The sequence below is a fragment of the Thermobia domestica genome, chromosome 1 (assembly GCF_964235325.1).
Source record: "Thermobia domestica chromosome 1, izTheDome1.hap1.1, whole genome shotgun sequence".
NCBI lineage: Eukaryota > Metazoa > Arthropoda > Insecta > Zygentoma > Lepismatidae > Thermobia > Thermobia domestica.
The window spans coordinates 132,092,077-132,113,767 of record NC_137454.1 but is presented as its reverse complement, the minus strand read 5'-3'; the positions used below and the strand labels follow the sequence as shown (position 1 = coordinate 132,113,767).

Here is a 21,691-nt window from a genome sequence, read left to right as displayed (position 1 = left end):
GGTCCGTGGACCCCACTTTGAGAACTACTGCACTAGTAGTGCGCACGCAGCACTCAAGCCCCGCTTGTGGTTCGGAATTAATAGTTGGTTCCGTCCTTTATAATTTCTAAGTTGCATTGTTGCATAAGAACGAAAAACACAAAACTTCAAACCCAAATCGATTTTTAAAATTAAATAAGGACATGCTGCATTTAATACTGGAATATTACGTACAAAATATGAACAAAATCATAATAAACGTTTTCGGAAAACTATTAATACGTCAGAAGAAAACTCACCCCAAAGTGTATACTACTCCTTTCCATGGAAAATAACGTAATATTGTGGGGAAGCTAATAAAATATTTATCTACGAAGTGATTTGCTATAATTTATATATTGATATTTCGTAAATGAGATGCCACTCTAAAATGGACTAATAATTCAGCCACTTCTTTCATTAATTCCAAATATTTGATAATAATTATTGTATCTTCGTAAATACAACACTACTCTCTCTTGCTAATCTTGTCGTTAAAATTATTTTCCATTTCTCTCTCTTTTTCTTATATTGTCTTCATCGCTAAATAGCGTTATGACTCCACACCGATAGTACATGAAGGATTAAAGGAGTAACGCATTTCAAAACTCCTATGCTGGATAAAGAATTCAAATTTTTGTACTTTACCCGTTAATATATTGTACAGATCAATGGTATACGATATGAACTTGTGTGCCTGAACTCCTCTTTATAACGTTGTGTGTACGCCACTGGAGGTTCTTGTGTTCAATTTGAGTTGTCATGACATCTTTGATTAAATCTGTGCTGAGCAAATATATTTCATTGCAAGTCCAGTATCAAGTGAAAAAAGACAAGCAATCTTACTGCAAATACCGAAAAAAAAAAGTGTTCTCAGCAATCAGCATTTTCGCTCTTCAGCGTTCTTTACCAGAAATGGAACGATTATAGCTTCAAACTCCTCTTCCGTACAAGCTGCAGATTACTGGACAGTGGTCAGTGGTGTCAGGTTACTTAGAGGGATGGAAATATCGAAAAAGAAAATTCCTACGAAGGTCGCAGACAAACGACATCCCACACCCTCTGCCCCATCCTTCGCGAAGAAAAAAATAAAGAAGGGGAGGTAAACTTCTAACTCAATCTTCCAAATTGGGTTCGACAACACTGCCATCTATTTTTGTAAGTTTCGTAAAAACTGAAAGCTATGCCCCCTGCGAACGTAAAATTGTACTTCTTTCTGACGACACTATTTCATCCCTTTAGACTAACCTTAATGTATTGTGCCGCTCTTTGTATTGTATAATATGAAATTTATGAAAACACGGTGAAAGTTTTCAGCTGTTAAGAGGGAGTATAGTAAATGGATTAGGATTTAGGATTTTAGATTTCTGGGCTTTCAGCATCTAAGGCCATTTAGCCCGTCACGTTTTGAGGGATGACGTCCCTCGGCGAGCATACTATCCGGGGAAAGGGAAGGAAGAAAGTATTGGGGAACGAAGGAAGCGGCCTGGGACCTATAAGTTAGGTATCAGCCCGGCATTGCCTGGTGTGAATGAGGAAAACCTCATTCAGGGTGGCTGGCCTGAAAAAGCGTTGTACACTTTTTCGACCGAGTGGCCTCACCGGGAATCGAATCCGGGACCTCTCGTTGTCGCACTTCTATAGGTATTTCGGCAAGTTCAATTATTTATACTACATAACCACATGTAGCTCATGTGCAGAATCAATTATAGGTAAAATGTAATGGGACGCTGATCTCTGGAGAGTATAATCACAACTTCGATCTCAACTCGTGCCATCGGAACTCATGATGGACCGACTAGTGAGTTTGTTTTTTCCGAGGTGTTTCTCCTGATTTTAATTTCATAATTCACTGATTATTTCATTACAAATAACGTGTATTTCATTGGTTCCAATTATCCTTTAAGCCGTCGACATTAATGCTATTACCGACATATTTATTTATTATTATTATTATTATTATTTTTCATGTTTGAAGTTCACATTGAAGTCAGACACTAACGTAGTTAACAAACGTGGATCGTACGTAGGCCACAAAATCAGTAGAACAGAGATAGGATAGCCAGTTTATTTTCCATACAGTTCAAAAGTGTGTATTGAAAGCTGGAAGTTAAAAGATTTAAAACGAATTAATAGAAGAGTTAGAATTAAGATCCCACGTAAAAGTACTAAACATTAATAGTTTCATTACATATATATGCACTTGCACATGTCAATTACTGTTCTTCCGATAGAAAAAAGTTCTTGACCTTTTACAGGGACAAGATTCCAGGTCCATATAAAGATTAGCTTTTAGTAAATTAATTTATTTGAGGAAATATTCCCTTTGTCTTGATATGAAGGATAATGTTAAAATTCTGGTTCCAGGCAGTTTTCATTCTGTTTCACAACTTAATAAATTTAAGTAATACTAAATTTATGCAGCCGGGTGGTTAGCACGCGGGTGATGTACTCCTGTTCAGGGGCGGATCCAGGACGGACTTCTGGGGGGGCGGTCGGCGGTAATACTGCTACTTTTAAGAGCTCCAAACTTGTTATGGATGGGTTTATTTATATATAAAAGAAGAAGAAGAAGAAGAAATCGCAATGTGAGTGCAGTTTTGTGCCCGATATTTTCGTGTATTCTAGTGTTAATTTTGATTTTTGGTAACAAGAAGATATTAGGAACTGAAATGTAAGTACTCCAGTCAATAGTGAACACTTAATCTTTGTTGTATTTAATTAGTTAGTCAAAAAAAGTGACAAAATAATACTTCGATAGAAGGTAAACAAACCGTAAACAGTATTGCAAACTCTTGTACGAGCAGTATTGGAAACTCACAATTATATATCAGTGATACCAGATCGTATATAATAATAACTTGTAATGTGATCAGAAAGTTACTAAGCTTATAAAATAGATTTCGAACAGTGATAAAGATACTACCAAAAATCGACATTTTAATTAAACTTTTAGTGGGCACAAAACTTATCTGCTCATTCGTATCGAAATGGGAATTTGTGAAGGGTGTGGAAAAGTCGTACCTCGACAAGACATTAACCAGAAAGTACAATGTGGGGAATGTGGTAGTATTTATCATAGTTCTTGCGTAAATTTAAATGAAAAAGACGTGAAGTATCTTCGCTCTATGGATCAAATTTGGCGATGCAAAAACTGCGAGAAAGTGCGTCGTAGGTCTATGACAAGTGAAACCCCTTTGGAAACTACCGAAAATCTTCCCTCGTTAAGTGACATGTACCAATTATTACTCTCCATCAAGAAAGATACCGACAACCTAAAGCAGTCTCATAAACAACTTGAAGAGGACTTAAACAAATCTCTTAACTTAGCTCATGAAAAACTGGACGAAAACGCAAAAGCTTTAAAAACTCAAAGTGAAGAATTAAAGAAGTGTATGATAGTAATTGATGAACTCAAAAACGAAAATTTAACTCTAAAAAAACAGGTTGATAAATTACAATTACAGATTGATGAAATAGATCAATACAGTAGACGAAATACTGTAGAGATTCACGGTATCCCTCTTCTTCCTAATGAGGATGTCACTAGCTTGGTTAAAAAAGTTGGTAATGCTTTAGATTTAAACATCAAGGATGACATGATAGATGTTTGCCATAGGTTGAAAAAGTCACCAAGCCAGCCTAACCCAGGTATAATTGTAAAGTTTGTTAGACGATTTGATAAGGATAGTTTCCTCAAGAAAAGAAAAGTTAAAAGAAACTTGAGTTGTAAAGATATAGGATTTTCTGTAGGGGGAACTATCTACGTCAACCAAAGTCTGTCATTAAATAGAAGAATTGTATTTAGTGAAGCCAGGAAAGTTAAGAAAGAGAAAAACTTTGATTTTCTTTGGATCGACAATGCGGGAAACATAAAATTGAAAAAGAAGGAAAGTGATACCTATGTATACACTCTAAATACTGTAGACGAGGTCAAAAGTTTGCTGTGAGCTAAATGGTTGATGATACGCATTGTATAACATTGAATTATCAGAATGTAAGAGGTTTAAAAACAAAATTAAGGGAATTATATATAGGTATCGCTGCAGCAAACTTTAAGATCATTATCTTAACTGAAACTTGGCTGTGTGACAATATTTACAATAGTGAATTTATCGATAATAGATATAATGTATTTAGACAAGACAGACCTAATAGAACGGGAGGGGGTGTTCTTGTTGCAGTATCAAATGAAATACATGTTGAAAGTTTGATAATGGATATTGAAGATATGGAAGTGGTTTGTCTCAAATTGGTAATGGGTGGCAAACTTTACTACTTAATATCGGTATATTTTCCACCCAATTCTAAAATTGATAAATATCATGATTTTTTTAGCATTGTTGAGGGCATACAAAATATTCAATATCATGAAATGATTATCGTTGGTGATTTCAATATTCCGTCAGTTACAGATTCTTCTTATAACTTTATGCAGGGTGGATCTGTTTGTATCTCATTAGCAAATTTTTTGTCTTTATATAATTTACAATCATATAACTCTATAAAAAACGATTATAACAAAACTTTGGATTTAGTGTTATCTAATGTGAAGAGTGGTATTGCAGTAAGCCATAATATGTGTCCTTTTGTAAAAGAAGATAAACATCATCCTTCTCTTACTTGTCAATTTTATATCAAGGAGCAAGTTAAGAAAATCAACTGTAGTCCGATCACTGTATACAATTATGCGAAAGCAGACTTTTATAACTTATACAAGGGACTACAGAGGGAAAATTGGAATAGACTAATTATAAATAAGGATGTTAATAATGCTCTAGATTGTTTCTATAATATTTTCAACAATATTATTGATACATATGTTCCAAAGAGGACGTTACATAAGAAACATTCATATCCATGCTGGTTTACTACAGAAATAATTAATGTTTTAAAAGAGAAAGAATATTATAGAAAACGAAAACTGCATTCAGATTATAATCTAAACAAATTTAAGGAATTGCGTAGAAAATTAAAAAGTATTATGGATAAGGCACATAAATCGTATATTTTTCAAACTGAAAATCTGATAAATACAAATCCGAAAACCTTTTGGAACTTTATCAACAACAAAAAAGAAAATAAATTAGCAACTAGTAATATGACCTATCGAAAACAATCTCTAGATACCAACAATTGTATTTCCAATGGTTTTGCTGAATACTTTAAAAGTGTATATTCTCAAGATCCTGCTAATTATAATATAACCGATTCGGTTAACTTGAAGGTATCCCAATGCTTGAATATAAATTTTGTTACTGAAGAGGATTATGTAAAAGCAATTAGAAAGTTGAAACCATCAAAATCCTCGGGACCTGATTTAATACCAGTTTATATATTCAAAGGCTGTGGCGAAGTATTGATGAAACCATTGTGTTATATTTATAATCTTATATTAAGAACACAAGTTTTCCCTGAAACTTGGAAGATTAGTAAAATCCGCCCAATTCACAAAAAAGGTAATCCATCTGAAGTTGAAAACTATAGACCGATATCATTAATTTCTACTCCGTCTAAAATATTTGAACAGATTCTTTATGCTAAAATATATAATCATGTGAAATCTTATTTATCTATATACCAGCATGGATTTTATTCCAGGAGATCTACAGTAACTAACTTAATTAATTTTACTCAATATCTCTCTGATTCACTTGATAGCAAGAATAATGTAGATGCCATCTATACAGATTTCGCTAAAGCCTTTGATAAATTAGATCATGACATATTGCTTAAAAAGTTATCAGCTTTTGGTTTATCAGATAACCTTTTAATATTAATTTCATCGTACTTAAAAGGCCGTAAACAATTTGTGATATTTAATCAAGTCAGTTCTCAATTGTACGAAGTTAATTCTGGCATACCTCAAGGATCGAACCTTGGACCTCTGCTCTTTTTGTTGTTTATTAATGACCTACCGGCAGTAATAAAACATTCTAATTGTTTAATGTTTGCGGACGATATGAAATTGTATAAGGAGATAAAGACCCACAATGATGCTTTGCAATTGCAGGAGGATTTGGATGAGTGTTATAGGTGGAGCATTTTAAATAAACTACATTTTAATGTGAAGAAGTGCTTAGTTATAACTTTTTCTAGAAAACATAATCCACTCCATTTTGAATATACGCTGAACAAAGAAGCTATTCAAAGAGTTAAAGAAGTAAATGATCTGGGTGTAAGGTTAGACAATAAATTGTGCTTTAATACACACATTTTAAAAATAATAAATGACGGATATAAATCATTGGGATTTTTAATCAGAAGTACGAAAGAATTTACAAATATGCAAGCGCTTAAGATTTTATTCAATAGCCTCATTCGTAGTAAGTTGGAGTATGCATCTATAATTTGGACACCTTTTTATAAGTCTATCAATAAGAAAATTGAAAGAGTACAAAATAAATTTTTGAGATACTTGTACTATAAAACATATAAAAGATCATCGTACAAAGAAAATGTATCTTATTCAGCGTTGCTAAAAAAGTTTGACTTCATATCTTTGTGTGATAGAAGGCATTTTATGGAACTTGCTTTCCTCCATAAGTCTGTAAATGGAATAATCGATAATCCAGAGTTTCTCAAATTGTTTTATTTTAATATCAACAACAAATCTCTACGAATGAGACCTCCGTTTTGCTGTAAAAGATCATATTCAGTAGCTCATTCGAATTCTCCTGTAATTAGATTATGTAAAAGATATAATAATATTATAAAAATGAATACAGATGTAGATTTTGCGATGCCTTTTCGCATGTATATCAACATAGTAAAGAAAATTATCAAATTTGGTCGAGTTTAAGGAAACAAATAGAATATTGACTCTGTAATCCTTGAATAGATGATGTTACTGTTTTATAATGAAATGTCCTGGTGGTTCCAAGGGTAATAAACAATATGATGTTTTCTTTTTAGGTTTTACATTAATATGAATTTTTGCGTACAAAATCCTAGACTCGCTAGTTAATCATTATGATTTCATTTAGTTTTAGTATATATTAACACATTCTCTGTTTTTCTTAGAAATACTCTATGTATATGTATGTATGTTTGTATGTGTATGTATGCATGTGTACTTATATGTATACATGTATATATATGTATATATATATGTGTGTGTGTATGTATGTTTGTATGAATCTATATATGTGTAAGTGTGTGTGTGTGTGTGTGTGTATGTATGTGCATGTGAATGTATGTATTTATATTATTATTTTGGATTATGAAATCCCATGTTAATGGAGATAACTTGTAAAGAAGGTATGGAGTTCTCTCCTTTTCTTTTCTCTTATTGTAACTTTTATTTACTTATTTTGTTTGAATCTATGTATTTTTGTTCCATTTACGAAATTTTTATATTTTACTTTTTGTAAGCCTATTGTAATTGGGGTTTATGCCCTGTAATAGGTGCAAAATAAAATAAATAAATAAATAAATAAATAAATAAAATAAGAAAGTTTCCTCTTGTGGGGGGGGGGCGATCGCCCCCCTCTGGATCCGCCCCTGCTCCTGTTGTAGGCAAAATTTTCAGTGTTAAGACAAACATGTATCGTGGGAGGTGGAGAGCTATTTGAATCACAAGTTAACGAACTTGGTCTAGAAAACCTCGAATAATGACATTGACAGTTGGTTTTCTAACCACGCATTACTTAGCTGATCAGTGATGGAGTGGGTCATGGGTCGCCTGGTCACTTGGGTCACAACTTTTGTCCGGGTCTGAGTCTCGTTTCTCAGACCTGGACAAACTTAATGACTCGAACAGACGTGTGACTCAGAAGCAACCGAAATATCAGATCTACAGCATTACTGTTGAATTTTATAGTTTACTAGCAGCGTTCACCCCGCTTCGCTGGGGTCACCCCGGAACGCAATAAACTTTGTTACTTAGATAATTTTTACTTTTTCGCTTTCAAGTGATATGATAAAAACCATAGAAGATTGCAGTAAATGTTAACATTATATCGCCTGTCATTTATGTTAACCCGCCGAGTGACACGGTCATGTGGGTTGCATATAAATACGGTTAGATTTAGCTATGATGAGCTAACAAAGGATTTCTACGTTATGGACACTTGAATGGTCAATTATCTCAAGACACTGGTAATTGAAAATTAAAGTGATATGATAAAAACCATCTAGGGTCCAAATCTTAATAACCCCCCAAAAATGAAAGAAATTGGTTCAGCCGTATTAGCGTGATGAGCTAACAAAGGATTTGTACGTTCTCTTTTATATATATAGATTAATAATGTTCACTGTTCGAGCTCGAACATTCCTTTGCTTGACTCTAGGTGTGACATTTCTTTATCAAGATATCGTGTCTTGAATATTTCAGATATAATTTCACGTGTATTGGTTTGGTATTCCCATTTTTGAACATACCCTACAAGAATAATTAACAAAACACTATTGGGGCTCATGGTATATTTTACATTCTAAACGACAAGTTTTACATGTCGATTAAACTTGACGATCCCTTATAAGGAAAACAAGTAACTTATATTTTTTGTGATTCTGACGCGGTAGCTCTGTCGAAAACCATGTAATTATCTTTCATTGCAATCCTTGGCACACACACAGCAAACAACAAGCAAAAGAAAATTTATATTTAGTGAAAAAGCAATGAAACCGGAATTATGTTCGTTAGAATTGCATTAGTAGCTTCCCTTATGACTCCGGCTATATATATATATATATATATATATATATATATATAAAACTGACACAGCATCTTTTCGAGAGATTCATGAGTTTTTCGATACAGTCATACATTAACATGTACAGAATTTTTGCCTATTTCGGTTCGTTATTAATAAAGTACTCTCTACCCTCTTTATTTCTCAACTTTAAAAGTACGTAATTAAATCTTTTCTTTAGCGTGAGCTATAGACAGTGCGAATTTGTCATATAATTGTCGTGTCCGAACCTATTACTAGATTCCATATTTGTCAAAAGATGACAAATAACAGAAATTATCACAGGAAGAGTTTATCGGGCACGCTACTTTAGGCCTGAACTTGTGAGGCTGTTACTTTAAAATCCATATTTTAACACTTGTACGTCATTACCTTCACTTTGATTTTTTCTGATGATGCATGTTCTCGGAACGGAAGGTACTGTGACAGCGGAAAAAAGAAACAGTGTCAAAGTTCGTGCACTAGACTAGAGAGGGAGCAAAAATTGTTGCCACCCTACAACTTCTTTAGCACCAACGCTTCTCCACCCCTCTGTCAATTTCTAAATATGTCTTCGGAGTCAATCCATTTTAAGTGATCAAGCAAGTGTCACTTGACCATCTCCAAAGAATCTAATTTTTTCATAAATGTTTATCCTATATCAAGGTACTTCAAAACAACAACAACAACAACAACAACAACAACAACAACAACAACAATAATAATAATAATACTAATAATAATAATAATAATAATAATAATAATAATAATAATAATAATAATAATAATTATTATTATTATTATTATTATTATTATTATTATTATTATTATTATTATTATTATTATTATTATTATTATTATTATTATTAAAATAACTGTAGTTACTAAGCTGTTATTTTTAGCATTCTGGACTGCACTTCGTAATTTTTTTTGTAAGCATCTCTTAATTGCCTCAACATCGAAAATCTTGAGTCTCTAACGAGAATCAAACCCAGAACCATTCGTACCAAGTGCGGAAACAACTCGGTTAAAGAAGAATTATATGCATTTGAGAGAGAGATAAGAACATTTATCTGTGTCCTTCTACCTTAACAAAATCCTGGCTACAAGCTTCCATACTAGGTTTACTTCGGGTAATGGGTCTACCCGGGTCCTTCGGGTCATATATCTCTGCGGATCAGAGCTGATCACATCGGGTCATAGTTCTGTCCAAATCACCGGGCCTGGTAGGTCATGGCGCTGACTGTCTCTGGGTCTTCCAGGTCCGTGTTCACGAAGTTCGTGACTTGTTTCATCATTGTACAATCCGCGGCAAAAAAAACCTGTAACATGAGGATATAAGTTTATTGTGAAATGACGAAGTCTTTTGCTCCAAAATAAGTGTGCACGGGAGGAGGCCGAGGTTTATCCTGACGTGATTCGTTCCACTTAGACGTTATGTTCATTCCCTGTGCTGTTAGGCGTAGTTTCACAATAAACATACATCCTCATGTTGCAGGTTTTTTTGCCGCGGATTGTACACACGTTCGCTATCTAGCCATAGGTCTTCGTAAACTATTGATCTTATGTTAGTTTTATTTTTTTTTAAGTGGTATTACATACATTTAAATAAATCAAATGTGAGTAGGCAAGTGACATTTACATAAGCATGACCAACCAATGAAATCAGAAACTTAATGTTTATTTTTATGTGAACAGGAAAAATAATATAAATCAATTGATCACAAATCAGAAATGGCGTTGCGTCTTTAGTCGGTAGCTTAGGGGCTAGTATAAAGTCTCCGAATTGAGTTTATGTTTTTAAAAAGTAATTTTACTACGATTTCTTAAAATTTCCGTCTCTTTTGTGAGGTAATTATAGATAAAGAGTTTCCACAATTAAATATCTGAGTCAAGTTGAAGAATAATGCATATACATTATTTAATGCACTCAATACCACAGTTGAGCTGTAACTTTAGTTCTGGAATGTTCTGTCATAACGTTTGAATTGGAAAGTACCCAACACTGCGCAAAATCTATGAGCCGAGTGGAGTAGCTATGAGCAAGAGAAAACAAGCCTGGGAAGGACATTTGGATTTACGGAGAATCTATGTAATACGTAGGCTTACATAACAAAGAGGGTGTTCTGCAGAGATGACTTTCCTGTCGTCACCACGTATTCTATTGCACAGTTATCGTTGAACATTGCCAACACGAAAGGAGATACTCACAATTTCTTATATGACAATTGAGAGAGATTTCTGCCTGATACTCTTATGATCGCACCCCCTAAACACTGCATTTAGAGAGCAGAAACATTTTATTCCAAGATGCAGTATAATTTTCTTCTCTAAGGTATGAGTTATAGACCGGCAATTACGACCCAGTGCTGACTGCATTCTTCTTCTTATATTTTATACCATTATTCCACATATTATAACCAAATATTTAGTAGTGAAACGCAATCAAAGAACATAATTAACTGGATCGATTCAAGGAATGCAATACGAATAACTAAATCGAGATTTCTTAGACAAGCCAGATATGTCGTTCGATGGACAAGCGACGCATAGTACATAGACTCTTAGTTGGAAAGATTTTAGAGAGAATCCAAATTCAAATGGGCCAATTTTTATCATGATGTCGATTTTATTTATTTATTGCGATAAAAACCGAACGTTTTTGTACAAAATTACACAAGCATTGTACTCAATATACCTATGAGTTGTTGACATGGAGAGTAATTACTTTTATTCTACATTGGTTCCTTCAAATTTTGCAGATAATAATAATGAAATAATTTCCTAAAAGGTTATTCAGTCTTTCAGTTTAACGCCATTATACCTATAAGGTTAAGGGAGACGGATGATTTAGGCAAGTGAATGATGATGGAAGAATTGGCGGAATGAGAAAGTGGGAGGAAATAATAATATTCCGAGAAAGCCCACGGACATTATGTTGTCCACTAAAACTCACTTGGGCATGAATCGAACCAGGTACCCCATGCACCGGAGGTAAGCGCTCTACCACTACTGAGCCACCATTGCCCCAAGATTTTATTCAAAACTCGTTGTGTCATAATCTGATATACACAGGCTGGTCAAAAGTTTTGTCCCAAACATGTACGAAAAATACCAGTAGTTAGAAATGATATGAAAATAATCTAGCATTGTTGTGAAACCCAAACTTTCAACACCATTATTGACCTTTGTTTCTTGCAGAGTTAAAAGATGGAGTGGATTTTTAAAAAAAAGGAAGATCGCATTGCAGTTTTGGTTCTACACACGTGCGGACACCCTCCGACAACCATCTTCAAGTTACTGCAGAAACTAAACATAACAGAAATTTCATTTTATCGCACCATACAGCGATGTTATGGAACAACGATATATCGTCTGTCGAGGATAAGCCTCACACTGGTAGAGCTCACTCCGTTACGACACCAGGTGTCATTAAGGCAGGGAAGGCTAGAATTGCTCGAAATCCGTTCCAGCAGAAACTCATGGCCCTGCAAATGAACATGTCGCGATCATCACTGAAAAGAGTTGTGACAGATCAAAGTACGCGGATAACAAGCTTCGACAAATTTTGTTTACAGATGAGAAAATTTTCACAACTGAAAAACACTTCAACAGGTAGAATATTATGATGTATGGTACAATCAGTGTTGCAACTTGTTCACAAGTTCCCCGAACAGCGAGGAAATCACCCTGCATTAGTGATGGTTTGGGTATGTGTGTGTGGTACCTAGGTTCCACTGACGTCCATTTTTTTTACCAAAAGATGTGATAACGGGGGCCAAAGTGTACCAGGAGGACATTCCCGACAAGACAGTGTAACCACTTGTCACTGCTATGTTCAAAAATAAGCCTTTGGTGTTCCAGCAGCTCACAACGCGAAGACGACACAGGTGACCCTCATCCAATCCTCTTGACTATAAGACCAGGTCCTATTTGGAGGAGAAAGTGTGTACTAAACTTCACATGACTGTGGACTGCTTGAAGTCTGCTATAGTGGAAGAAGTGGCTGAAATAACATATATAGTATGTGTTGCCATTAATGATTGGCCGCGTCGTTTACGAGCCTGTGTCCAAGCACAGGGACGACATTTTGAATAACTGATATACCCATTTATTAATAACTTACCCTTATACTGTATATATTGGATATACCTCATTCGAGCAACGTATTAGTTACCAATTATTAGATGACAATATCTCTATTATGCGTAATAATATTGGTTTTCTCTTACATACTTGTAAAATATTAACTAAACTGGACACATGATACATGCTCATATGAAATTTGATTTGATTTTTATTGCTCGAGAACAGTATGTTTGTAGGTAAGAATTTTATTTAGTTTTGAGAAACTCCAACTTTGGGATACATTATAAAGATTCACACAGAAGCATTTTGTTCTTGTTTGTCGTGTTTTACAGTTTATAATTTACATTAATGTTTAGTGAGTATAAAGTTTGGTCATGACATGTTTTCGTTGTATTATCAAGCGTAAGATTAATACGCAACGCGTCTCTTTTTAGGATACTTTATGAAAGTTGTAAAGACTGATTTTATGGTTAGATTAGATTAGAAGAAATGAATTCTGTTTGCCTTGAAGTTAGCAGATTAACGCTTCTATGTGTAATTGGAAATAATACGGTAAGTGTGCAGTAATTTTCCTTCATGAGTATCTGTTGAAATTGAACTGTATATAAAAAAAGAATGAAGAGGTTTCACGCTCTTCCGTATGGATTGTCTACATAGAACTGCGGCCTTTTTTTGTTCTCCGTAAGCGACCTTGGGGACACCTTGGCTGTAGTGTGGGGGCGATTAGGCTGGTGCGGCTCAGTGCGGCACGGTAAAGTCCAATCTGCAGCAGTGGGTATTATAGGCTGTACGCAGCCGTCGCTGCTTCCAGAGAGTGTAATGATCAGCTGTTCGCAGACATCGGGTTGTAACGTAATAGTGGGCGTTGCTTGCGGGGAGGCGTGCCGAAACACGTGGTGGGGCGCTCTGTGGCATTGTAACCTTTGCTCCTGGGGGGCGGAGAAGCGAAGTGGTTGTATTTGGCCAAATCGATTGTAGCCGTCCTGGCAGTCGAAAATCGTTTGTATATTGGTTTAAGCGTTTGGTCGATGAGCTGTCATGAATGAGGATTTGATACGTTTGATTGCCTTTGTAGTATTAATCGAAATTATATACTTATTCAGTGTAATCAGTGGCTTTGATTACCTTGTGTCGCGTCAAATTATAAAAGAAATATGTCAGGGAGTTTTGTGTGTTAGAATGCTTTTGGGAATGGAGTGAAACATGAGTGCCTATACGTCTCTTTCTCTCCCTCTCCCTTTATATATATATATATATATATATATATATATATATATATATATATATATATAGTGGCGGATCCAGGATATGATCAAGGGAGGGGCTAAACCATAGTTTTCCGCTTTATCCAGTGTATACCTGAGGGTCAAGGGGGTCCATAGCCCCCTTGGATCCACCCTTTATATATATATATATATATATATATATATATATATATATATATATATATATATATATATACAGGGGCGGATCCAGGATATGATCAAGGGAGGGGCTAAACCATATTTTGCCGTTTTATCCAGTGTAAAGCAGGGTTGAAGCCCATTTTATCCAGTGTATATCTGAGCGTCAAGGGGGGGGCTATAGCCCCTATAGCCCCTCTTGGATCCGCCACTATATATATATATATATATATATATATATATATATATATATATATATATAATATAGGGTGCGGAAAAAGTCCCGGAACGGTCCAATATCTCGCGAAGTATAAAGATCAGCAAAACAAAAATAACACGTGTTAAATAGTTTTGTAAAAGCTATTCAATGATACCAAACGCAACCCACTATCCTCACCCCCTTCGGGGGTACGGGGAATAACTTTAAAATTTTAAATGCAAATCCTTATTTCTTATTGCATATTTGGATTCTCCAGAAAAAAGTGACAGTGGTTTGACCCAAAATTGAAAACAGTGTCTTCGCAGATAGCGCTTGAATCGACACACAGTAAAATGTGGTTTCGCAAAACGTTACGAAAATGCGAAGTGTCAGTCCCGTGCTCTGTGGCTGTACGGTTAGTGTACTAGATTACATAGTCGGAGGTTTTGAGTTCGATCCCCGTTCAAGGTATTTTTTCTTTTATTTCCCCAAATAAATTCCATATGTTTTAACTTCAATTAATACTTTTGTGAAGTTACATAGAATACAAATTTCGATAATTGTTTTGCAAGCAACTCTATCCATCACGACTCTGGAACTCACTAAAGAAATAATAAACACTTCTGACCAGAGTATATGCACTTGTTTATTAAAAACTAATTTACAGTGTAACGGTTTCGACAACTTAACGTTGTCTTCATCAGACACTAACTCCTTGTTTTGCAAACTAGCTTTACGAAGTACTTCTTAGTAATAGGGTTAGGCCTACTTGCAACAAAAATAAACCATTTTTGTCGCAATTTGTATTTTCTTGCAAATATGGACAAATACATTTTTTAATCGAAGTTAAAATGTATGAATTCATTATTTGGGTGTAAAAAAAATCACATAAAATGTTACTCTGAGCGGGGAGCGACCTCTCATTCCACAGTCCAGTAAGCTAACCGCATGGCCACAGAGTACAATACTGAGGTGGCATAGTTTCATAAGGTTTTGCTTTTCTTTTTTAGTGTGTGCGATTCAAGTGAGATCCGTGAAGGCACTGTTTTCAATTTTGGGTCAGATCACTCACTTTTTTTGCAGAATCCAAATGTGCAATAAAAATTTTGGTTTTCCATTTAAAATTTTAAAGGTACCCCCGTACCCCCAAAGGGCGTGGGGATAGGGAGTTGTGTTTGGTATCATTGGATAGCTTTTTTAAAACTATTTAACACTTTGTTATTTTTATTTTGCTGATCATTATACTTCGTGAGATATTGGACTGTTCCGGGGCTTTTTCCGCACCCTATATATATATATATATATATATATATATATATATATATATATATATATATATATATATAATATATCGCAGTGAAAAAGTTCTGTTAATGCATGTGAGAATCTTGGATGATTGCTGCATGATTGTTCTCATTGCAGCACATGTGGTTTCGGTTGGAGAATATTTTAGTTCTATTTAAATCTTTCAAATAAACATATGGGGTAGGCTTAAATTAGTCAATTTTCTTTATTAGACTTTCTTATTACATTAACGTACATGAAAGAAAATCACCCTTAGATGAACATACGTACAGAGGGATGTTTTCTCCCAGTTCATCACCCTCAAGGAAGCAATACTTACTGAAAAGTAAATACTTGTGTTTATAACAAATCTAAATCTAGTTCCGACTAAAATAGTTGCTGCGCTCGAGCCTTCTGCTCACTGTGAACTATAGGTAAAATTCGTGCTGTAATTGTTTACAATTACTGTATTTATTTATTTTCAGTTTGGCCACAGCTAATTAGCGGTTACAAAGTATTAATGTTCAACTCTAAATATGGGGTTACGAGGTCCCTTCTGGCTATATGGTTAACTTACACGCTCCTGGTTCAATTCCCAGTGGTAACTCATTTGATCCCACATTAAGCTGTAGATTCACGATTTCCATAGCCCCGGTGATTAAAAAGACGCTAAACTTCGTTTATCTATTCTAATATAATCTAAATATGGTTACTCCTTTTGTGTTAATAATAAATAATATAGTACGTTCATGTTCAGTATCACCACTATTCATTTTCAAATAATTAAATTGAAAGAATACAATTTAAGGAGCAAAACTAAATTGTCACAATAAAGCTACAGATTAGCTGCACACCTAGTGACATCTATAAGCGTGAATATTTACTATTAGATATATAGGGTGTTTCAAAGCAACACCGACAATGTTTGGGAGGTGAATCCTGACACCAAGATACGACAAAAAGTATAGACCAACCTGGGTGCACAAATGCTTTCTTTCGGAGTTATAGGCTGCCAAAAACGTGAAAAAAGGAACTTTGAAGTTCCATAGCTCCAGTAGTCGGGTCAAGACTTTACTAAGGAACTAATATGTGCTCTATCCAAAAATGCATGCTTCAGAATCCTGCAGTACTTCCACAACAATTTTTATAGAGGTAGTTAGTGAGTACTTCAGATTATATGCCCGTAACCAAACTGCCTATACAAAAATTGTTGCGTGAGTACCTTAGGGTTCTGAAACATGTATTTTTGGATAGAGCAGATATTAGTTCCTTAGTAAAGTCTTGACCCGACTACGGTAGGTCCCATAGTTTTGAAGTTATGGACCTTTAAATTTCATTTTTTCATATTTTTGGCAGTCTATAACTCCGAAAGGAAGCATTTGTGCACCCAGGTTGGTCTATACTTTTGGTCTTATTTTGGTGTCAGGAATCACTTCTCAAACGTTGACGGTGTTGTTTTGAAACAACCTGTATAAATAGGATTTGTTCAAATACTAGAAGGTATTTGCTCAAAACCGAATATGTTACGTGAGTTTTCATTTATTTGTAATTATAAAAATTACGGCCTTTTTTTTTAGTAAAAGTAAATTGTCGATTTTTTTTTTTAGTTTCGAGTTTTTCTTAATTTATGACGAATGAAGCCTTCATATGACTTGATAATTCAGCAAGCCTACTAGCGGGAACTGCTACTAATCAGGACCTACTAGCGGCAATATTAATGTAGTAAATACATACACACATATAAAAGTAATGAAACGGTATCTTCTTTTCCAGCAGTTCGGAAAGAATAATACTCAGTGTTCTATAAAGGTAGCCAAGAATGTTCTTTCGCTTTTTCATTCCTCACCTTCGAACATCAATGTCACCTAAGACATACGTGGAAGATCAAAACTAATCCCATCAGCATCGAGAACTTTTCCCAACGTTCTAGAAGGTCATTAATTCCATCACTGTAGAATTGGTGGGCCGTGAAGCGAAGAAGATATAAAATGCATTTTGCACCTCTGCAAGGGATTTGAACTCTAAGGTGTGGAACAGGTGATAATCGGACGGTGTAATGTCCGGAGAGTGTGGCGGATGCAATAATAGTTTCCATCCAAGCCGTAGAATGGTGTCCCGGCTCATCCTAGCCACGTGGGACTTAGCGTTGTCCTGTATCAGGAGGACCTTGCGATTCAGAAGTGCTGTCTCCAGAGTTTTGAGTTTTTTTTGAACACGGCTAAACTGCTGATAGTACACAATTGCATTGATGGTCTGACCAGCTAGTAGCAGTTCCCGGTGCACGTTGCCGCGAGCAGTCCACCAAACACACAGGAGGACCTTCTGGTGCAATGCAATTTTGGCTGTTTTGGAACCGGTTCATAGGATGTTGGCCAATAACGTCGGCGCCGTGGAGCTTCGTACAGGACCCACTTCTCATCACATGTCAACACCGTGTCCAGAAGTGGCTCCTTCCTCAGGCGAGACAGCAAAGAAACAGAGGTGTCTGCCCATTTTGCCTTCTGACCCGGAGTTAAATCATGTAGGACCCATCGACCCAATTTGCAGTGTTTCCAAGTTGATGGAGATATTGCCGAATGGTTTCTCCATTCACACTGAATTGTAGTCCCAGTTCCTCATATGTCAGGCCACTGTTCGCCTCAATGCTACCTGAAGATATTCATTTTGTACATGTGTTGGTTTTTCGGCACGTGGTGCGTCTTCGAATGTTTCGTCATCGTCCTTAAACTTGTTAAACCAGCGCTGCACTGTCCGCGTAGTTATGACACTGTCACCAAAGACCTGACATATCTTCTACTCCGCTGCAGCAGCGTTTGATCTCAGTTTGCACTCGTATAGCATACACGCTCTTATGACGCTCTGTGGAGGTCCCATGTTCACTCCGTCCTTACGCACGTTCACGGCGTAAGTGAACTGCCACAACCAGGTATTATGTTGGATATACCCACACCAACAACTGACTTTCGCCATATCTCCATTCACATTCAACTTACGGTGTAAGGGCCAGTTGAACACAAATCTCCACAAAAAGCGACAGAACTTTCTTGGTTACCGTTATAGTTTAGATCGGTGATTGCCAATTTATGGCGCACTGCGGGTCAGGATAAAATGAAAATCATACTTAGGATAATCTGTTTCTTCCTGAAGGGACAGTTGGCTTAATATTCGTAAGTCATACATTTGTTCATTCTTTTTTCAATTCTGGGCGTCTGTTTCTTCTTCCATGTTAAGTTAATTAGAGCCTGAGCTACAATCATTTCTAAGTAATTATATAAAATGTGCATTTTTCTAAAAATCTGAACGGAATTGGTAACCGAAAGGTTAATATATATATATATATATATATATATATATATATATATATATATATATATATATATATATATATATATATATATATATATATATAGTTAGTTAGTTAGTTAGAAATCAAGCAGCAATTAATGTACATTATTATACTAGCCACGCCATTCTTGTTGCGAAGTTAAAAAAAAAAACAACAACAATACATTGATCACTTTTATTCGAGAGGCGGATGAAGGATACTCACTTGGCCTTAGTCTAGATTAATTTTCGAGCCACAGTAATCATGTGCGTACAAATACAAATCACGATGAATTCTGATTTTGCAATTTTTAATTTGTCAAAATTAGTAAATAGTAAAGCTAGGTTGAGCTGGAACTCTATTACGCGACGCTGTATTGAAGCATTGTAGCTCGCCCTTTATAGTAGAAAGCATAGTGAAACGAAGTTAAGGAAATATCTATGTATAGAACAGGAAATTCTGTGGTTGTTATTTACGGAAGTAAAGTTTGTTATCTTGTGGTATTTCGTACTATCAATTGTCATACTCTAGGTTTTCCCCTTTCATTCACACGGTGTAAATATAATATTGATGCGGTACACTCCCGTTAGATATATAAGGTGAGATATTCAGTTGCTGTACTGAGGGTTAGTTTTTGACTGTTACGTGATAAATGAACTGATAGTTATAAATTTATTATTGGTTGTGTTACAGATTTTCATGTATGTCTCGATTTAACACTACATTAGACATTATACGATGTTATGTGCAGAATGTAAATGCTGACTTGCAATTAATGCAGCCTTGTATTTTGTGTAACGTATATGCCATACACAGCGGCGCCGACATTCCAAAATTTATGTGGGTGCATATCAATAGCGGGAAGTGTTAGTCTATATGTTTTCAGGGAAGTTTCGATATTTGATTGATTTTAGTTAAAATCTTTTGTAAACACTGTGATAAAGGGCTGTGCTATGATAAAGTGAAATATACCAGTATTATAAGGATTAGTTGGGCTGCTCTAGCTCAGTTGGTAACACGGCTGACTTAAACGCAAGAGAAACTGTTTCAAACCCGGGTCCAAACTAAAAATCTTGTGGATGCGGCGCACCTACAAGGTTATTTGTGTGGGTGCCGGAGCACCCACCTAGACGGCGCGTATCGCCATACAATGTTGTACTGTGCGAAAGACTTATCCTGTGGCATAAACAATTTTTAAAAAAGTCTTCCACTTCTTTTACAAAGATCTTATAGTCGCAGTCGTAACGTGGGATATTCATATTTATAAACTACTGATACGTTGCATTGTTGATCCTCCCTCTTACTAATTTCAACCCAAAACTATAGGAGTAAGTCTTTACTCCAACAAAACACATCCTATGTTTTATAACATCTGAATGTTTTTTAATAATTATTCACTGAAAATCTATATATTAAAATGCTAGATTTATATGTTTGTGGCCAAGAAAAGTTTGTTTATAGCCAGTCATTTCGACAGTGAATTCTTGGGAACCATAGGCTCTAGAAAGATGCCATTTTCACTGATCGATTGCAAATTTTGTGTAGATTGTTCAATTGTAATTGAATATTTAAAAATACCCGTAAAAAAAAGAATACACTGGAAGTGTTGAATTTTTTTTTAAAAAAGTAAAGCATCATATCCTAGGAGTTATACATTCCAAAACCACACATTCGTATACGGGGTTAGTGTATCTCTCAGGCGTTTGTTTCATGGCCAAATGGTAATGAAAAACGAAGGATAACCATTTCTCCAGACTAAGATGAATCTTTATTGTATGGGATGTTTTGCTTAATGAAAACCATATATCACTGACATTACAATTAATTATTGACTGACATGTATATTTGCTTATTACATACTGCATGCGAGAAGAAAGAAAACACTGATCATCCATGAATTAGGAACTCCAACCTTAAATAGTATTAAATCTTGCAAACGGTGCGAGATATTGAAGAAATAATCGAAAAAAAAATCCCTTTATGGTACCCATTGCCGATTTTTGTTAAGACGGCTTTCAGGAGATTCATGCACATATGTGAATGATGCGCTGGGTGGAGAGCGCAGGTTCAGCTAGTATGTTATATCAAATTAAGTAGAATATATTCCTTCATATTGACCATTTTGAACTCCAGGCAATTAAGACAATTGGAAATCTTCAGAAAAAAAAACGCCATATTCCACCAAAATTGATTCTGGAACAAAAATTATCATATATTTTTCTTCTTTTAAAATCTTTGGGGATAATTGAGTCCTCATGTGAGACTGACTCCAAGCATTGGAGATTGTATACAAATATCAATAAATATACCATAATATGTCAGAATCAAATAATTACAACTACAGTAATAAAAAATATCAGAACATTTTTTTTTTTTAATCCGGAAGTAGGTGCAGTTAGAGATAGGTTCCGCTTTCGTTCTCGATTGATCTTAAATCCAAGTAATAGGAATGATCCTGTAAGATTAAAAAAGTATGCACCATATTCCATGAAGATCTACTTTTTAAATATTTTTTTACAAAAGGTATTGTGGTTCATACTTTCTAATCTAGGGAGGAGAGAGTAAACCAATCGGAAAAAGACCATTAGGAAAGTCTAGGCGCAGATGGGTTGACAAGATTAAAATGGATCTCGCAGAAAAAGGAATGCAAGGTAGAAACTGGATCCAATTGGCTAAGTACAGAAATCAATGGAGAGCT

The 21,691-nt window shown here is 35.2% G+C and overlaps 2 protein-coding genes across 2 annotated transcripts in view; both read left to right on the top strand.

Annotated features, from left to right (window-relative positions):
* Positions 1-3,008: 3,008 nt before the first annotated feature.
* On the top strand, positions 3,009-3,968 carry LOC145664210 (uncharacterized). Its single transcript, XM_081730701.1, has one exon. It carries the CDS (start codon positions 3,009-3,011, stop codon positions 3,966-3,968), a length of 960 nt encoding a protein of 319 aa, XP_081586827.1.
* Positions 3,969-5,980: 2,012 nt separating this feature from the next.
* The window catches only part of LOC145664138 (sideroflexin-2-like), a 96,405-nt gene continuing 80,694 nt past the window's right edge, over positions 5,981-21,691 (top strand). The window contains exon 1 of the mRNA XM_081730573.1: positions 5,981-6,201. Coding sequence (XP_081586699.1) covers positions 5,981-6,201 — 221 coding nt within the window. The remainder of the gene's footprint in view (positions 6,202-21,691) is intronic.

Excerpts from the sequence above, each read along its gene's own strand:
- LOC145664210 (XM_081730701.1), top strand. The coding sequence starts at position 3,009 with ATGGGAATTTGTGAAGGGTGTGGAAAAGTCGTACCTCGACAAGACATT.